Source organism: Grampus griseus (assembly GCF_964374135.1).
Source record: "Grampus griseus genome assembly, chromosome: 16".
Taxonomy (NCBI): domain Eukaryota; kingdom Metazoa; phylum Chordata; class Mammalia; order Artiodactyla; family Delphinidae; genus Grampus; species Grampus griseus.
The window spans coordinates 5,601,446-5,619,830 of record NC_139010.1 but is presented as its reverse complement, the minus strand read 5'-3'; the positions used below and the strand labels follow the sequence as shown (position 1 = coordinate 5,619,830).

The window sequence follows — 18,385 nt, the reverse complement described above, 5'->3', positions numbered from 1 at the left end:
ACTAATCTAAAGACTTGGCCAAGGGCAGAACGAGACATTTATAGGGAAGCGTATCAGCCAGACGATTTGGGTTCAATGACTCAGGGTGAGACACAGTTCTGAGGAAGAAAGGTCCGACCAGAGGAGCACCTCTGCTGCTGCCATGCTGGCCCAAGCCATGGACACCCTCCTCTGAAATGCCCCAGTGGCCTCTGAACTGGTCCCCTGCTTTTGCCCTCACCCCTCTACAGTTTATTCTTAAGCCTGTAGCCAGAGCGAGAATTCTCAAGCACCGCAGTGCAAATCCCTTCTCTAATGCACCCAGGTAAAGCCACATCCAACGAGGACCAACACGGCCCATCTCCCATCACCTCTCTGACCTCGCCTCCTACGACAACCTCCTCTGCTCGCTCTGCCCGGCCACAGAGGCCTCCTGCCTCGAATCCACCTTGGCTGGCGCAGACCCCTCTGCCTGGACGCTCGACCGCCCCCCACCTAGACACACGCCAGGTCAACTGCTTCCTACCTTCCAGTCCTTACTCTACTCTAACCCCTCAGGGAGCCCAGGCTGACTACTTAAGTGCATCTAAATCCCGTCTCCTAGAAGTCCTGGCCTCTTTGACTTATCTGTTTTGGCTGGTTTCTTTTCATAGACTGTGTACGGGTTGAATTGTGTTAAAGTCCTATGTTAAAGTCCTAACCCCCCATATCTCAGAATGTCACCTTACTTAGAAACAGGGTCACTGCAAATGTAACTAGTTGAGACGAGTTGCTAGGGTGGGTCCCGCGCCCATATGACTGGCGGAGAATCTGGATTCAGAAGCACACGTGGAGGAAAGACAGTGTGAAAAGACACAGGGAGAAGATGGTCATCTACAAGCCGAGGAGAGACTTGGGACAGACCCTTCGCTCAAAGCCCTCGCCCACCGTCACCTTGATCTTGGACATCTAACCACAATAAACATCTGTGTTTAAGCCACCCACCTGCAGTACTTTCTTATGGCATCGCTAACAAATTACTACAGACTGGCGAGGGAAGGGAGACACGTGGAGAGCCAGAGGCTGGAAGTAAGGTCCACGGCTGTGCAGAGGGCACCCGGAGGTCTCAGCCTGGAGCCCACCTCCAGCCGATGCTAAGTGAGCCCTCACTGCTGATACACTGCTGAGACCAGAGGGTCACTCTACAAAATTCAGTGACGGTGCTTAGAGCACCTTGCTCATCTTCCTCAAAAGCCTACAGCTGCATTGGGCAACTATTCGGTTACAGAATCCCATGTCCTAGTCTAAGAGGGACTAACTCTTTACTCCCTGTTTCTCCAGATGCTGTCACTTAGGGAAGCATAACTCAAAGGCTCATAAGACACTTGAACCTGTACTCTCTCGCAGTAATGCTTTCAACACCTCTCACAGATCCAGGCAAGAGAGGCCTCTGCCTGATCTCCTTAATCCTGGAGTGAAGCAACCCCAGGGTCAAAGGTACACACCCACCCGGAGCTGCTCCAGGCAGCCGAGACCAGAAGTGCCTCCCCAAGGGCTGCAGGCCTGCTTCCCGCCAGGGCCTCTTCTCAAGGCCTTGCTCCCAAGGGTGGCCCACACTGCAGGGGTCAAGCACTGGCTACCTGGAAGGTGTGGACAGTTCTTGGACATGCAGGCCAGGGGTCCCGTCACGGTGCGGGACAGACCTCACGATGGGAAGACAAGTCAGGAGTTCCACTGCTCTGGGCCGCGATGTCAGGGGGCCTGGAGGACTCCTCTGTGTTCACGTCGTCGAGAAACCGCCCGTGTGCTCTTCCCCAATTTGTTATGCTCGTTCCCACCCCCGGGAAGCCAGCCACCACCGCCCTCAGCAGCAGCCTCGGCCACCAGCATTAAATCCACAGCCAGGACGCCAACCACACACACACCCCAGACAAGCCTTTGCAGGACGAACCCTACTGCTGCTCTTGTCCAACCTCTGATGCAAAAGAATAGTAACAGCGCACAGAGAATTCCACTATCACCCCGCTCGCTTTCTACAGAACCTCCTCACCTGCAAAGCGAGGAAGCTGGAGCAGGTGACTTCTGAGAACGTCCCAGTCCTACCATCCAGTATTCCTTTACTGTTCTACCACTCAAGATGCTTCTGCTAATGTTATGTTATTTGTAGACATCTGGAGAATCTAAAAAACACACAGGTCATGCAAAGTGCCAGACAACATTAGTGACAGAGGCAGAAATATAGGCCATTTTTACTGTCATTTTTACTAAGCGAGACACGATTGTTTCAGCCCTCAGAACAGAGTTGTGCAGAAAGTCTGCTGTCTGCTGGCCGCTGCCCGTCCGTCTTCCTGTGGGTGTATACCTGGCTGTGCGCTGAAGTCCCGTTTTAGCAAAAAGCTACAGGAGGAGGAATGTCAGTTTCATTTCCAGTCTTCTCCCTGTTCCCTGTCCTCGTCCCCAGTTCCATCCCCTGTGCCTTGTTGACTAAAAATAAGTTTAAGAATGAGAGATTGTTACCGAAGCAAACTAGAAAGACATAAAGGGCAAAATGACAGCTGCCCTGGTATACGCGCTACCTGGGTCTCAAATTAAAATACATACACATATACAGGAATCCTTGACATTAACAACGTTGCCAATTATCACTCAGGCCTCTAACCTTCTATCAGGGGCAAGTGGTTAAGAAAATGACAGCAAAAACGGCTCTAGGAAATGCAGGATTTTATCTGCTTGGCTTTTTCCTTCCTTCGACCCTTCTCTCCTCACAGCTGATAACGTCACATGTCACCAGTGGGACACAGATGGGGCACAGACAACAAAAAGGCCAAGAACTTCTCCAAGTTTCAGATGATCTCATAAAGGCACGATGGGACACATGTAGTCGTCAGAAAAAGCCATTCTCTGTGGCTGTAAATGCTACCAAGCTGGCCGTCTGAGACATTTACTCTTGGGAAAGGCTGCATGCAGTGGAGAGAGATTTGTACCAAGGGCTGGCACCCCTGTGGACCGTCTTTGTCACCTTGGGTACAGCACGGAATCTCTGTGCAGTTCAGTAGGGGGGACGGGAGCCACACACAGGACAGACCGATTCACGCTCGTCAAACAGCTAGCTAATGTTTTGGGGACCTTGGGCGGAATGAAGTATAGAAACACTTTTTAATAAATCATTTCTACAAATAGCCAAACCTATATTAGACTAATAAATATTTCTGAGTAATCTGACAAAAATCAGCCCATGAATTTTTAACTAATATATTGGAGGTTTTCCTCTCTGGCCCAAGCTGGGGAGATAAAATGAAAGAACCAGAGCAAAACTGGCCAGAGAAATACTTGCACTTTTAGCCTTTTGATCCTTCCTCTGAATCTGGATCGCATTAGTGACTCATATCCTTACAGAACATTTCTCCGAATTTCAGGGATCCAGGGTCTCAACTTGAACGAGGATACTTCACTCCGCTGCTTTTGAGCCTCTGTGGTAAAGTCCAAATTCTCCAACTGACTCAGCAAACCGACACTGAGATGTCACATGTGATTAGGTCATAAACTCTTTTTAATAAAATACATCTATGTAGCTCCTATAAGCACTCCTAGAAGGGATAGCTGGGAGAGAGAGATGAAATGCAAGGATTTCCAATTTCTTAAAAAAGACTTCCTGGGGTCAAGGTGTGACGTGAAGATACAGCAGAGGAAAGAGCCCCAATACTGAATTTGCATAATTTCCCAAATTAGCTGAGAGGAATGAAACAGTGCACACAGGCATGCACGCGTGCACACACACACACACACACACACCCTGGTCCCAGGCCATCTCTTGTCAATTCCCATCTCCACTGAGAAACTCTGCCTGACTTTACAGAGTCACAGCTTGCATCTAAGTCCAGTTCCATCAAGAATCACAGCTTTATTCTGAGCTGATGAATCTGGTATTTGGCTTATCCAAATATTCCAAGCGTTAACTCAACCAGCTCTTTCTCACCTCCTCTCAAACAATTTTATTCCAAACTGAAACTAGAATGCATAGGCCAAAACCATTTTGACTTACAGACATTTGTCTGAAATAGCTTTTAGCTGTCCAATAAATAAAAATAACACGAGACAAAAATAGAGAACAGCCTTATGTTTAGATCATAACTACTCTCCTTTCTACTCCTTCCTCCCAAGTTGTTTAAAGATAACTTTTTACACACAATCAGAAAATAAAACACTGGCCTCTTATTTTCTGAAGACTGGTAACCAAGATGGTACCAGATTTTCACCTACTGTCATAACCCAAACGTATTTGAAGATTCAAAATGATTTCAATTCCTGGGCCTCTAGAGCTCTTCTCCGCACAACTCCTGTTGAGTTCAATCCTTCAAACACTACAATTTGATCCAGGGGGAATACGATCCTGCCTCTGGGTTTATTCTGTTAAGCGATCCAAAGGCAACATCAGATTTCCATTTCAACCACTGTCCCCCTAATTCTGCCTACTTCATAACTAAGATCCCATCTTTCCCAGGGTTTTTAAAAGAAATGCTTACATTTCCATTTAATCCTAATTTTTTTTAATATATGTGGTTTTGTCTACATTTCTAAACACGTATACTTTCCCTAATTCTGAAGCTTACCCAAAAGCTTTTACTTTCTGCTCTGTGTCCATGGTGATTTTCTGAGTCATCTTTAATTACCTGCTAAGGACAAGCATATTCACATAAAGCTGCAGACACAGTTTACACCTTACGTTTCTCTCAGGCTCTTCCGAAATCCGCTTACAAAGCTAAAACAGACTGCTGATGAACAAAAGGAATAGACAGCAAGAAAAAACATCCAGTTGACTCAACAAGTAACTGGATAAGGAATCAAACACCAATACCAGTACCGCTCAAAGAGGAAGCTGAGGAAATCTGCCCAAAAGGATGTACAAAGTACTTACGACAGTGGTGGCCAGGATGAGCACAGTAACAAAAACGACCCTCACGTATAAGGCACAGGGGCCCCCTGCACGGAGCTAAAGGAAACCTAGAGGTTTGGGGTTGGGTCCTCCCCAGCAGCACAGGGAAGATCAATCAGCCCTTCAGCAGTTTGGAAAAGATGTGCTAATGACTGACTGAAGTCCAGCCAGCAATGAGCGGGCATTCCCAACCTGGGGGTATTCGCTACGGTCACTGGGAAAGGGTCTCTCTGAGCAAAACTGAATTACTTCTGCTGGAAGAGCTTAAACCCTTCAGCTCAAGGTCTGAAAAGCAGTTTAGTTTGGTGTATTCCTTTAACATCTGAGAAGTTAAAGCAGGGACTAAAACATATGACCTGCAGACAGGAAAACACTCTTGGGATATGTCAGGAATAAGAAAGTCTGGTGAAAGGGAATAGAGGATTGCAGAAGACACCCAAACTACACAGAAATTAAGTGCAGGACAGTTCTCAAGTTGACAATAATGAGAAATAACAATTGAAATTGACCAGAAGAAAAGCTCTTAAAATAGGCCGCAGGCATTCACATAGGCCGAGAGCTAACCCAGAGTCACAGCACTAGGAGAACCAGGTACAGTCATTTCAATCTTTGAGAATCCATGAGGCTCCAGTTGAAAATAATTTATCAGATACCTAAGATATAAAAGAGGAGTGGGGCTTCCCTGGTGGTGCAGTGGTTGAGAGTCCTCCTGCCGATGCAGGGGACGCGGGTTCGTGCCCCGGTCCGGGAGGATCCCACATGCCGCGGAGCGGCTGGGCCCGAGCCATGGCCGCTGAGCCTGCGCGTCCAGAGCCTGTGCTCCGCAACGGGAGAGGCCGCAGCAGTGAGAGGCCCGCGTACCGCAAAAAAAAAAAAAAAAAAAAAAAAAGAGGAGTGGATGAGTCTACATATTACAAGCTTCCCAAATGAACTACCTAAATAATAATAAATGTTGTAAATTCCTTGAAGAAAATAAAGCACAGAGAATTCGTAAAATATTAAAATGCAATATTTAAAAATATATAGGCATTTTTCACCCTCCTTTGGTCTATGTTTGTTTTAAATCTTAATAAATTTACTCCAGCACAAAATAAAGGTTTTTTTAAAATCTGTACCTGAGATGAGACTCCTGCTTTGAATTCCCCAAACACACCCAACAAAAAACAGAAGTCAGGGTCCTGTTCTTCAGGGTGAGTGGCATCTGGACCCACCCAGATAGGTGGCAGTTTCAAGTCTCTTCCTTCTTTTCCAACCCTTTCCATCTTTTCCAAGTTGTGCCTTGATTAATATTTCCCATTGCCTGTGACAATGACTTTCCAAAGAAAATGGGAGGACACAATGGTGAGTTCCCAATTCTGAACAGCGGCCGCACAGCGATTTCAGCTCCATCCATGTCTAGTGCCTGCTCGTCATAAGCATTAGAAAAGAAAGAACCTGAGCACCGCAGCGGGGATGGTCATGGGCTGCCCAGGGAAGGTTGAAGGGAAACTTACTTGGGGGCTAGGAGGAACAGAACTACTGTTTTTTTAAAAAGCAATTTATTTTAACCTATTTCACAAAATCTGAAAGTGCAAAGTGTTCTACTGATAAATGCAGAAGGGACCTCCAGCATCACCGAGTTCACACCTTCATTTATAAGCAAGACTTCCTGTTCCTCTGGCGCTGGCTGGTCCTCTCCTCTGGCAGTTCCTCTTCTGCTCTCCTGTCTTTGGAACTGCTACCCACCTCTCTGACCCAAGCCAGTTGCCTGGTGGTCTCCCGGGGTTGCCCGTGTTTAGAGACCCGTTTGCTCCGATCCCTTTCAGGGGCCACCAGGTGATCCGTGGGGCATAGAGAGAACTCACTGGCCTGGAATGGCAGTGTTCTCTTTTGCTTAGACCCATGACCCATGCTCTGCCCAGCTGCACACCTTTCCATTGCCTTTCCATTGCTTGCATGGGCACTTGACTCCAAGCCCCGCTCTCTCCCAAGCCATCCGTGTTAACCTTTTCTCTCCCTGCCCTATTTCCAAAAGTGGTCAAAGACATCAGGACACTACTGCTGTGTCAATCTAGACCCTCGGCAGCCTCCTCCGCAAAATATACTGCAAAAGGATACAAAATTAATGCACAGCAGTCTCTTGCATTCCTATACACTAATGATGAAAAATCTGAAAGAGAAATTAAGGAAACACTCCCATTTACCATTGCAACAAAAAGAATAAAATACCTAGGAATAAACCTACCTGAGGAGACAAAAGACCTGTTTGCAGAAAACTATAAGATACTGATGAAAGAAATTAAAGATGATACAAACAGATAGAGAGATATACCATGTCCTTGGATTGGAAGAATCAACATTATGAAAAGGACTATACTACCCAAAGCAATCTACAGATTCAATGCAATCCCTATCAAACTACCAATGGCATTTTTCACAGAACTAGAAAAAATTGCACAATTTGTATGGAAACACAAAAGACCCCGAATAGCCAAAGCAATCTTGAGAAAGAAAAACAGAGCTGGAGGAATCAGTCTCCCTGACTTCAGACTATACTACAAAGCTACAGTAATCAAGACAGTATGGTACTGGCACAAAAACAGAAACATAGATCAATGGAACAGGATAGAACGCCCAGAGATAAACCCATGCACATACGGTCACCTTATCTTTGATAAAGGAGGCAAGAATATACAATGGAGAAAAGAAACCCTCTTCAATAAGTAGTGCTGGGAAAACTGGACAGTTACATGTAAAAGAATGAAATTAGAACACTCCCTAACACCATACACAAAAATAAACTCAAAATGGATTAAAGACCTAAAGGTAAGGCCAGACACTATAAAACTCTTAAGAGGAAAACATAGGCAGAACACTCTATGACATAAGTCACAGCAAGATCCTTTTGACCCACCTCCTAGAGAAATGGAAATATAAACAAATGGGACCTAATGAAACTTAAAAGTTTTTGCACAGCAAAGGAAACCATAAACAGAACGAAAAGACAACCCTCAGAATGGGAGAAAATATTTGCAAATGAAGCAACAGACAAAGGATTAATCTTCAAAATATACAAGCAGCTCATGCAGCTCAATATCAAATAAACAAACAACCCAATCCAAAATGGGCAGAAGACCTAAATAGACATTTCTCCAAAGAAGATATACAGATTGCCAACAAACACATGAAAGATGCTCAACATCATTAATCGTTAGAGAAATGCAAATCAAAACTTCAATTAGGTATCACCTCACACCAGTCAGAATGTCCATCATCAAAAACTCTACAAACAATAAATGCCGGAGAGGGTGTGGAGAAAAGGGAACCCTCTACACTGTTGGTGGGAATGTAAACTGATAGTCACTATGGAGAACAGTATGGAGGTTCCTTAAAAAACTAAAAATAGAACTACCATATGATCCAGCAATCCCACTACTGGGCATATACCCTGAGAAAACCATAATTCAAAAAGAGTCATGTACCACAATGTTCATTGCAGCACTATTTACAGTAGCCAGGATATGGAAGCAAACTAAGTGTCCATCGACAGATGAATGGATAAAGAAGATGTGGCACATATATACAATGGAATATTACTCAGCCATAAAAAGGAACGAAATTGAGTTATTTGTAGTGAGGTGGACAGACTTAGAATCTGTCATACAGAGTGAATTAAGTCAGAGAGAGAAAAACAAATACTGTATGCTAACAAATATATATGGAATCTTAAAAAAAAATGGTTCTGAAGAAACTGGGGGTAGGACAGGAATAAAGACACAGACATAGAGAATGGACTTGAGGACACAGGGAGGGGGAAGGGTAAGCTGGGACCAAGTGAGAGAGTGGCACGTACATACATACACTACCAAACGTAAGGTAGATAGCTAGTGGGAAGCAGCCACATAGCACAGGGAGATCAGCTCGGTGCTTTGTGACCACCTAGAGGGGTGGGATAGGGAGGGTGGGAGGGAGAAGTAAGAGGGAGGGGATATGAGGATATAAGTATACGTATAGCTGATTCACTTTTTTATACAGCAGAAACTAACACACCATTGTAAAGCAATCATACTCCAATAAAGATGTTTTAAAAAGTATATTGCAAAAACCAATATATTGCCCAATATATCTTACAGGGTTGTGAGCAAAAATGAGCATTTTGTAAACAATGGTGACATTTAAATTAATGTGTTATTATTATAAGAAAGACGACATGATAAATATGAGAGCTGTCCCAAACGCTGAGGATGCCGTCTAATCAAGGAAGCCTTCCTGCAAGAAACGTCAGTCTCACGCTCCTTATATACTCCAAACTCACTGCATTGACTCTCTGGGCAAAGATCTGTCTGCCTCAGGAATTCCTGGGAAAAGCAAAGTATCTGCTTTAAAAATAAAGAGAAGTCAGAATCTCATCTAGCACTTTTAGCAACACAAAGCAGTCCTTCTCCTCCAGATGAGCCCTCATGCTCTCTGTCTCATGGAGCCATTGTTCCTGACAAACCAACCAGGTGAAGAAGGACAAAGGCAGAGAAGGAAGAAAAGCAAAGACCAGAAGCAGAGACTGAAGAACAGAATCACAGCAAGTGGAGAAGCAGCCTGGAGACCGCGGGCATTTCTTCGGAAATCTCTAAATTGTCCCAGTTTGGCACCATCCCCCGGGCGCATCACTGGGACACACACAGCTGTCCCCCTGCACACACCCACTGAGAATCTGCCTCGCTCCTCCCGGGTCCCGGAGTCTGTTTTCCGATTCAGGCCTTGCTGTTTCACTGTCTTTTCACTCTAATAAGATACGTATCTGAGGGGAAAGTGGGACGATTGATTTTTTTTCCAGTCAGTTGTGAACTGCTGAATTTCATTATTTTAAATCTCACTTGAAAAGAGCCGTGACATCAGCCTGGCTGCTCATCGTGGGCTGAGGGCAGATGTCATGGGGAGGCCGGAGCACCTCCAAGAGTCGGCCAGCCTCGCCGGGGGGCCCTGAGCGGTTAAGCAACGGGGACCAGGGAGCAAGCCCGGCTCTCCACCACCACCCTTCCCCAGCTCAGATGCGCCCACCGAGGTCTGGCCAGCCTGGCCGTAACCAGGGCTTCAGTTTGTTTTGCAGTTTGTGCCAACGGCTTGTAAAAAGATGTGACATGTTTCTTCCAAATGTACAACGAGAGACAATCCATCCGTGAGCTGCCACAACACATTTCAGGCAAAGCATGAAAAATTCCAGGAGCTGAGGAATGAACTCAACCACAGACTAATACAAACCAGCCAAGCGTCTCTGAAGAACGCTGGAAAGTAGCGTCCACAGCCCTCACTCAGCTCTGTCGTTGCTACTCTGATTACTCCTACCTGGCTTTACGGTCAGCCAGGGTCACAGCTGGCCCTGTCCCCACTGATGTTCAAGGCACTCAGACCAAAAGAGGGGCAGAGCTGATGGCCCTCGAGGCAGATGAGCTGCAAATCACGACCCTCCTCCACTTACAGAAATAAACAGACGGACACTCACACCCCGAATGCAGGCACGCCGTCCACGAAAACCGCAGAAACTGTCACCTCCTTCCTCCCTGTGTCCCCATCCTTCCCCTCCCCTACCCCACACCCCAACCCCACTACAGAGAGGGGGGAGGATGGGTTTCCGTAGGGGAGGATCAGGTTCACTAGAGAAACCCATCCTTCTAGACCTCTCCCATCAGAGGAAGACTTGCAGGAGGAAACAAGGAGTTTGTTCTAAAGCTGAGGGATTGGAATCCCAGGGATGAAGGCAAGTCCAACTAACGTACAACATACATCTTTTGAGTGGCTTTTGTCTTTCACGCGTCCCTGCCCTGTAAGCTTCCATACTGCAGAGTTCCTGATACCCAGGTACTTAAGAAAGTTCTCCTCTTATTCATTGGAAGACAACCATTCTCTCTGGCTCTATCAAAAGGCAGCTCTGGTGTCTGGGAAGGCAGCTCTTTCATTCCATCCTGCTAAGACATTTGATCCAAAACACAGATGTCAGAAAATTCAACCTGTTGCTTTGATTTCTATGCCTCCCCGTGGAACTTGAACACTGTGGAATCAGTCAGAATCAGCTCCTCCCCAGACAGCACCGTGAGTTTCTAGCTGGCCTCTCTTCATAAGACCAAGACTTTCCTATTTCACAATTTGTCTGGATCTCTTCATCTGGCCTGAGAAGAAACTACAGTTGACCCTTGAACGACACAGGTCTGAACTGCAAGAATCCACTTATACACACATATTTTTCAATAGTGAATACTACACGGTCAGTGGTTGGTTGAATTCCGGTATGCAAAGGAACCACAGATCCAGAGCACCAGCTTTGAATTACACGGGGATTAATCCCCACATTATTCAGGGGTCCACTGTACTCTCACAACAAACAAAGACAGCTATTGATGCAGATAAGATGCGTTCTTCTAGCTGGGGCATTTATGGGATATTGTTCTAAAAGAAAACCAATCCCTCATAGCAAACACTGTGATACAATTAGTTAAGATACTAGGTCAAGGAATCTCTGCTCTGTTGGCCAATAAAACCACATCGGCTGCTTTCAAATGCTCCATTTCTAGGAGTGAGTACCGCAGCCTGTCAGCTTGGCAAAAGCGTGCCTTCTTTCTTATGGAAAGCACACATATCAATGATGGTTTTTCCATTTGATATCTATGGCGGGGAACAGCACGATGCCGCCCTCCTCCAGGTGGAAGAGAGGAAGCTGACCAGACGAAACCTGCACCTGGGAGGCGCCCCCTGCGCCACCAAGTAAATAAAGGAGATGCCAAGGGTCAGCTCCTGCAGGGTCCCCCAGATGACGAGAATGCCTCAGGGTGGTCCCTCTCCAGCAACATGGAACCCCACTCAGTGCTGGCGGTGCTCTCAGCACAGGTGGGAGGTCACACTATGAACTAGCCATTGAATTGCCCGTGTTGCTTTTTGTTTGCAGTCACTCTGGGACTTTCCCTCCCACCCTTGCCACGCAACCGTTAGTCCTTCTATTCCTAAGACTCCCTCCTACACTGAGCCCTCATGGGTTCAGGTCACTGAGATGCCCAGGTGTTCCTGCAGGCAGATCAGCACAAAAAGTGAGAGCCTGGGGCTTCCCTGGTGGCGCAGTGGTTGGGAGTCCGCCTGCCGATGCAGGGGACACAGGTTCGTGCCCCGGTCCGGGAAGATCCCACATGCCACGGAGCGGCTGGGCCCATGAGCCATGGCCGCTGAGCCTGCACGTCCGGAGACTGTGCTCCGCAGCAGGAGAGGCCACAGCAGTGAGAGGCCCGTGTACCGCAAAAAAAAAAAAAAAAGTGAGAGCCTGCTCCTGACCTGAACTCTGTAACCTCCGTGGGCACAGGTGGATTCGGGGATGATGGGTCCTCCCCGAGGAGCCCCCAGACGGCACTGCAGCACGTTCAAGAGCCATCCTTACATCGGATTTCCCTAACAGCGTCATAGAATCAGATTGCCACAAACCTTGAAAGGTCTTTCAAGAGTCTGTTCAGTTGATTAGAGCACTGGATGACTCGGCTAAAGTCACACCTCTATTTCGTCTGCATCTCGTCCTGGTGAAAAGGCAGCCTGGAGCACATGGGCAGAATAACAGACTAGACATGGTAAGGTCTGAGTTCAGGGGCCCAGCTCCATCAGCTGCCACACTCTGGAGCTCTTTGCTTTAGACTAAGAGCTCTCTAAGTGGAAACTATCTAAGTTAGGTCTCTTACTAGCTGCATCCCCAGGAAATTTTCTGAGTTCTTATTTCCTCAACTGTTAAATGAGAATAACGAGGACAGCCTGCCCACCACGCCGGGCTGCTCTGCCTGCCATGAGTCAGCAAGTGAGAAAGCAGGCGCCCTGCCTCCTGTGTGTCTCTGTATGGGGACAGGGCACACCTGCAGGGACGCTGCCCGGGAGTTCAGCTCAAAACACAGAGGCTTTGTGAAATACTGCAGTGGGCTCTAAGCTAAGCACGTCCTCCTTCTTCCCCTCGAAGTGCTTGTGCGAGAGATGAGAGGAGTGAGACTAACCTCTGCGCTGTTCAAAGCAAAAGGAGAAATAAGTAGGACACATCTGGATGGCGGGACCAAAAAAGGCTCACTTTAAGCTTCATGTGTAAATGTGTGCTTTTATACACATAAAAATAAATGCACATGTGTATTTCATCTTGTATATTACACACACTCCATATATACATCTAATATAATGCATACGTCACACGTATAATTACATGATACGTAATGTGTATTATCGTGTGTGTGCACGTGTGTATGTGCGTGCATTTGTATGTGTGTGCATGTGTGTATGTGTGTGCGTGTGTGTATGTGCGTGTATGTGTGTGCATGCGTGTGTGTGCATGTGTGTACTGTGTGCGTCTGTGTGTGTAGCATGACTTCCATAGGAGGGACAAGGGAAGCAGGAGCAGGAAAGATCCCTAGAGGCCAAGGCTATACCGTAAGGACGCAGGCGAAAGTGAAGCAGAAAGAGCGCAGGCAGACTTGATGGTGAGTTTCTTCTGGCTGAAATCTGGCAACAACAATCAGATGGTAGAGTCCATATTCTCAACTGCTACAGGGAGTGACGTTTTCTTAAGTATTTTCTGCAGTGTAATAACCAGGCAGAACTTCCATCCCCCTCACTGCTCTACACCCGCCGCACCTGCAGGCCTCACCACACCTGCGTGTTCATCCAGGCACGGCTCACTTTCTGTCTAACATGAGTAAGGGTGGGTTCTGCCTTTCGCCATATAAGGTTATGACCTCCCCAAAGGCAAGAGGTCCATGTGTATCTCTTGGGTCTCCCATGACGCAGAACAAAAGGAAAGTTCTCCCTCTATAGCAAGTGGATAAGAAACTAGGCTATGGGAGGGAGGAAGACGCAAGAGGGAAGAGATATGGGAACGTATGTATATGTATAACTGATTCACTTTGTTATAAAGCAGAAACTAACACACCATTGTAAAGCAATTATACTCCAATAAAGATATTAAAAAAAAGAAATTAGAAAGTGAAAAGTAAAACTAAAAAAGAAAAGAAACTAGGCTTTGACGTAATGAACAGGAATTTAAGTATCAGTTTTGCTCTTATTAATTGGGACTTTGGGCAAATTATTTGACCTTCTTAAACTCTCTTGTTCTCCTCTGTGAAATGGGTATAATAATAGAAGCAACTCAGAGTAAAGCTTAGCACAGTGCCTGGCACATAGTAAGACTCAGTAAATGTTAGTGCCATGAATAATGACTCATTCTTCCAGGCCACTGATGGGGCCTCCTCCCTCCAGCTCACCAGCCTCTCCTGTCTCCAGCTGGTCACCCTCAGCAAAGGCTGGCATCCAAATCTCCAATCAACTGAGCCCCAGCAGATCTCAAAAGGGAAGGAAGGCACCCCTGGGGCGTTTGGACATGGGAAAGGTCCGTATCAGAATGGAGAGGAATCGTGGTATTTAGCGGGTATGTAGCCCGGGTGTCAAATACCCTGCGATGTGCAGGACTGCCCGACACCATGAAGAATTTTGCCACTCGAAATATCAACAGTGCTTCCCTTGAAAAAACAAAGCGCTGCTTGGAAAATAATTTATATATGCGGGCCAGCAGACAAAATCAATCCCATAAACAGATGAACGAGATGAGCGATCCAAAATCAGTTAGGAATCACCAGTACCTCCTGATGGTTTCGGGCGGCTCTGCACGGACGGGAATCTGCTCGGCCAAGGCCAGGGTGTCCTGCAAGGTCTTGCTGACCTCCTGCAACTCGCCCAGGGACAGCCCTCCCATGAGGTCGCAGCCCTGCCACGGGAGGACCCACTCCTGCTCTTCTAGTTCCCGTCTCAGCTGTTGATCTTTTGCATCCAGCACAGACATCCTGGCTTGGAGGGCTTCGATCTCTTTCTGTAGAGAATAGAGAGAGATTGTGTAAATTCACCCTGCTCGCGGCAGACTGCACTGCTGAAAATGAGTCCTTTCCATGAGAGTCCGCCATATGCATGAGAGCCGTGAAGTTGCCCTTCTGAAGCAGGCAGATTTTTGGAGGTTTGCTGAACTGGAAAAATCACGCCAGCTTTGTATTTCTGATTAGTTGGCATAAGGAGAAACATTCCCTCCCAAGCGTGAAATAACTCCGGGTGGCGAGCCAAGAATTTGACTTGGAAGAAGGCAGCAAATATATAAACGACTTACTTCATTTCAGGTGACAGAGCTAGAACACAGGGCGGCAAACTTCATGGACTTGAGACACCAGTAAGCAGGAAACACAACCCACAGACCAAAAAAGAAAAACAAACGAGGCTTGGCGGGTCTGTCCCCAAACATGCAAATTTACCATGTAGAGAAAGATCAGAAATAATAGCCTCTTAAGGCTACAGGATTGCGAGAAAAATGACATGCCACAGATAGCACTCTCCTGTCTCGGTTCATAAAAATAGTAAATAAATTTAACTTCCACTAATACAACAAACCAAAATCCAAAGAATCGAGTATTGTCCAATCTTGAGGTCAATGGATAAAACAAGCAGCAGGTAACTGAATGCCCGCTGTGCGTAAAGTGTTACGGCAGCTCATCATCTCACTGACCATAGGATTCTGAAGCTAAAACGAGACTCTTTTAATTAACATACTCCCAGGTTCCATGCGCTGGTTTCCAGCTGATAAGAGCATAGCTCTAACCCTGGCTGTCCCCCCATCTCTCACCCACGTCCTCTCAGCCTCAAGGTACAGATCACCCACTGACCCCTCTTCCAGTAGGGGAGGAAGGACACACAGCAGGAGGTACTGAGGATCCACCCAAGACACCCTAAGAAAACAACAGCGTATATCCCACTGGTCCAAGATTATGGTATTACTGACACTGTCTCCCATCTCACCTCCCTACTTCCAACCTTTGAACTCCCATCCCCTATTCTTTTCTTTTCTGTTTGTTTTGGGGTTTTTTTTAACTGTGGTAAAATACAGGTAACATAAAATGTACCATCTTAACCATTTTTAAGTGTAATTCAGTGGCATTAAGTATATTCATATTGTTGTACAACCACCACCACCATCCGTCTCCAGAGCTCTTTGCATCCCGCAAAACTGAAATTCTGTCCCCATTAAACACTGACCCCACCATTCCCCCTGCCTCCAGGCTTGGTGGTCATCATTCTGCTTTCTGTCTCTAGAATCTAACTCTTCTGGGGACCTCGTATACGTGGAATCATACAATATTTGTCTTTTTGAGGCTGGCTCATTTCACTTAGTATAATGTCCTCAAGTTTCATCCATGCTGTAGCACGTTTCAGAATTTTCTTCCTTTGAAAGCCTGCACTGTACGTATACACCACATTTTGTTTATCCATTCATCCGTCGATGGACCCGTGGGTAGCTTCCACCTTTTGACTGTTGTGAATAATGCTGCTATGGAGATGTCTCTGGGTCTCTGCTTTCAGTTCTTTGGGGGCTTATACCCAAAAGAGAAATTGCTGAATCACATGGTAATTTTACTTTTAATTTTTTAAAGAACCACCATCCTGTTTTCCACAGTGGCCCTCCACCCTATTCTCACACAGATGTCAAAGTGACTCTTTAAATTGCGGTCAATTACATAACTTCACTGCTTAAAAACCCCCCATGGTTCCCAATCCAGTCAGAGAAGAGCCCAAGACCTCACAAGGCCCTGCAAAGGCCCTCTCATCACTGACCTTCTCCTCTGCTGTTTCCGCAATCCTGGCCTCCTGGCTACCCTTTGAAGGCATGGGGCACACTCCCACTGCAGCCTTCGAGTGACTGTCCCCTCCATGGGGAACGCTCTTACTGGAGATTTCTGCAAGGCCCCCCTCCCTCTTCCATCAAGCGTTCGCTTCACTCTCCCTTCTCAGTGAGTAGACTCCCCTACCCCAACACTCTGGTCCATGCACTGTAGCTCTTACCACCCTACAACATTCTAGGCATAGAATTTAGGCTTTTATCACATTTGCCACTTCTTGTCTATCTCCGCACTCCCACCCCCACTAGGACATAAACTCCACAGGAACCCTGAGCATTGCAAACAGTACCTGGCATGTCACAGGCACTCAAAAATTCCTGCTGAATAAATGAATATCCACCTTCCCCCAGAGTTCTGCCACGAATGCTCCCTCCAAACACTGAGTATGTTCTGTACACTCTGATGTCATCAGGAATTGGGGAGACCTTCAACTGGCGAATATTGTTCAGAACCAAAACCCAGACTTCACATGTTCAGCTACGCGAACCTTGCAGTGATGCCCACTGAATCTGAAAGTGCCAGTTTCTCATGCACCAGAGGGCAGACAGCAGAAGCAAGAAGAACTACAGTCCTGCAGCCTGCAGAACAAAAACCACATGCACAGAAAGACAGACAAGATGAAAGGCAGAGGGCTACGTACCAGATGAAGGAACAAGATAAAACCCCAGAAAAACAATTAAATGAAGTGGAGATAGGCAACCTTCCAGAAAAAGAATTCAGAATAATGATAGTGAAGATGATCCAGGACCTCGGAAAAAGACTGGAGGCAAAGATCGAGAAGATGCAAGAAATGTTTAACAAAGAACTAGAAGAATGAAAGAACAAACACCCAAAAGAATTAAAGAACAAACACACAGAGATGAACAATACAATAACTGAAATGAAAAATACACTAGAAGGAATCAATAGCAGAATAACTGAGGCAGAAGAAAGGATAAGTGACCTGGAAGACAGAATGGTGGAGTTCACTGCCGCGGAACAGAATAAAGGAAAAAGACTGAAAAGAAATGAAGACAGCCTAAGAGACCTCTGGGACAACATGAAATGCACCAACATTCGCATTATAGGGGTCCCAGAAGGAGAAGAGAGAGAGAAAGGACCCAAGAAAACATTTTAAGAGATTATAGTCGAAAACTTCCCTAACATGGAAAGGAAATAGCCACCCAAGTCCAGGAAGCACAGAGAGTTCCATACAGGATAAACCCAAGGAGAAACACGCTGAGACACATAGTAATCAAAGTGGCAAAAATTAAAGACAAAGAAAAATTATTGAAAGCAGCAAGGGAAAAACGACAGATAACATACAAGGGAACTCCCATAAGGTTAACAGCTGATTTCTCAGCAGGAACTCTACAAGCCAGAAGGGAGTGACGATATATTTAAAGTGATGAAAGGGAAGAACCTACAACCAAGATTACTCTACCCGGCAAGGATCTCATTCAGATTCGACAGAGAAATCAAAAGCTTTATAGACAAGCAAAAGCTAAGAGAATTCAGCACCACCAAACCAGCTCTACAGCAAATGACAAAGGAACTTCTCTAAGTGCGAAACACAAGAGAAGAAAAGAACCTACAAAAACAAACACAAAACAATTAAGAAAATGGTAATAGGAACATACATATCGATAATTACCTTAAATATGAATGGATTAAATGCTCCAACCAAAAGACACAGGCTCACTGAATGGATACAAAAACAAGATCCATATATACGCTGTCTACAAGAGACCCACTTCAGACCTAGGGAAACATACAGATTGAAAGTGAGGGGATGGAAAAAGATATTCCATGCAAATGGAAA

General features: G+C 46.1%; 1 protein-coding gene across 1 annotated transcript in view; it reads right to left on the bottom strand.

Moving 5' to 3' along the window:
* The window catches only part of DISC1 (DISC1 scaffold protein), a gene marked incomplete at both ends in the record, with an annotated part of 341,831 nt that overhangs the window by 208,908 nt on the left and 114,538 nt on the right, over positions 1-18,385 (bottom strand). Inside the window, one exon of the mRNA XM_082673688.1 lies at positions 14,509-14,735. Within this exon, the coding sequence (XP_082529814.1) occupies positions 14,509-14,735 (227 nt within the window). The remainder of the gene's footprint in view (positions 1-14,508; positions 14,736-18,385) is intronic.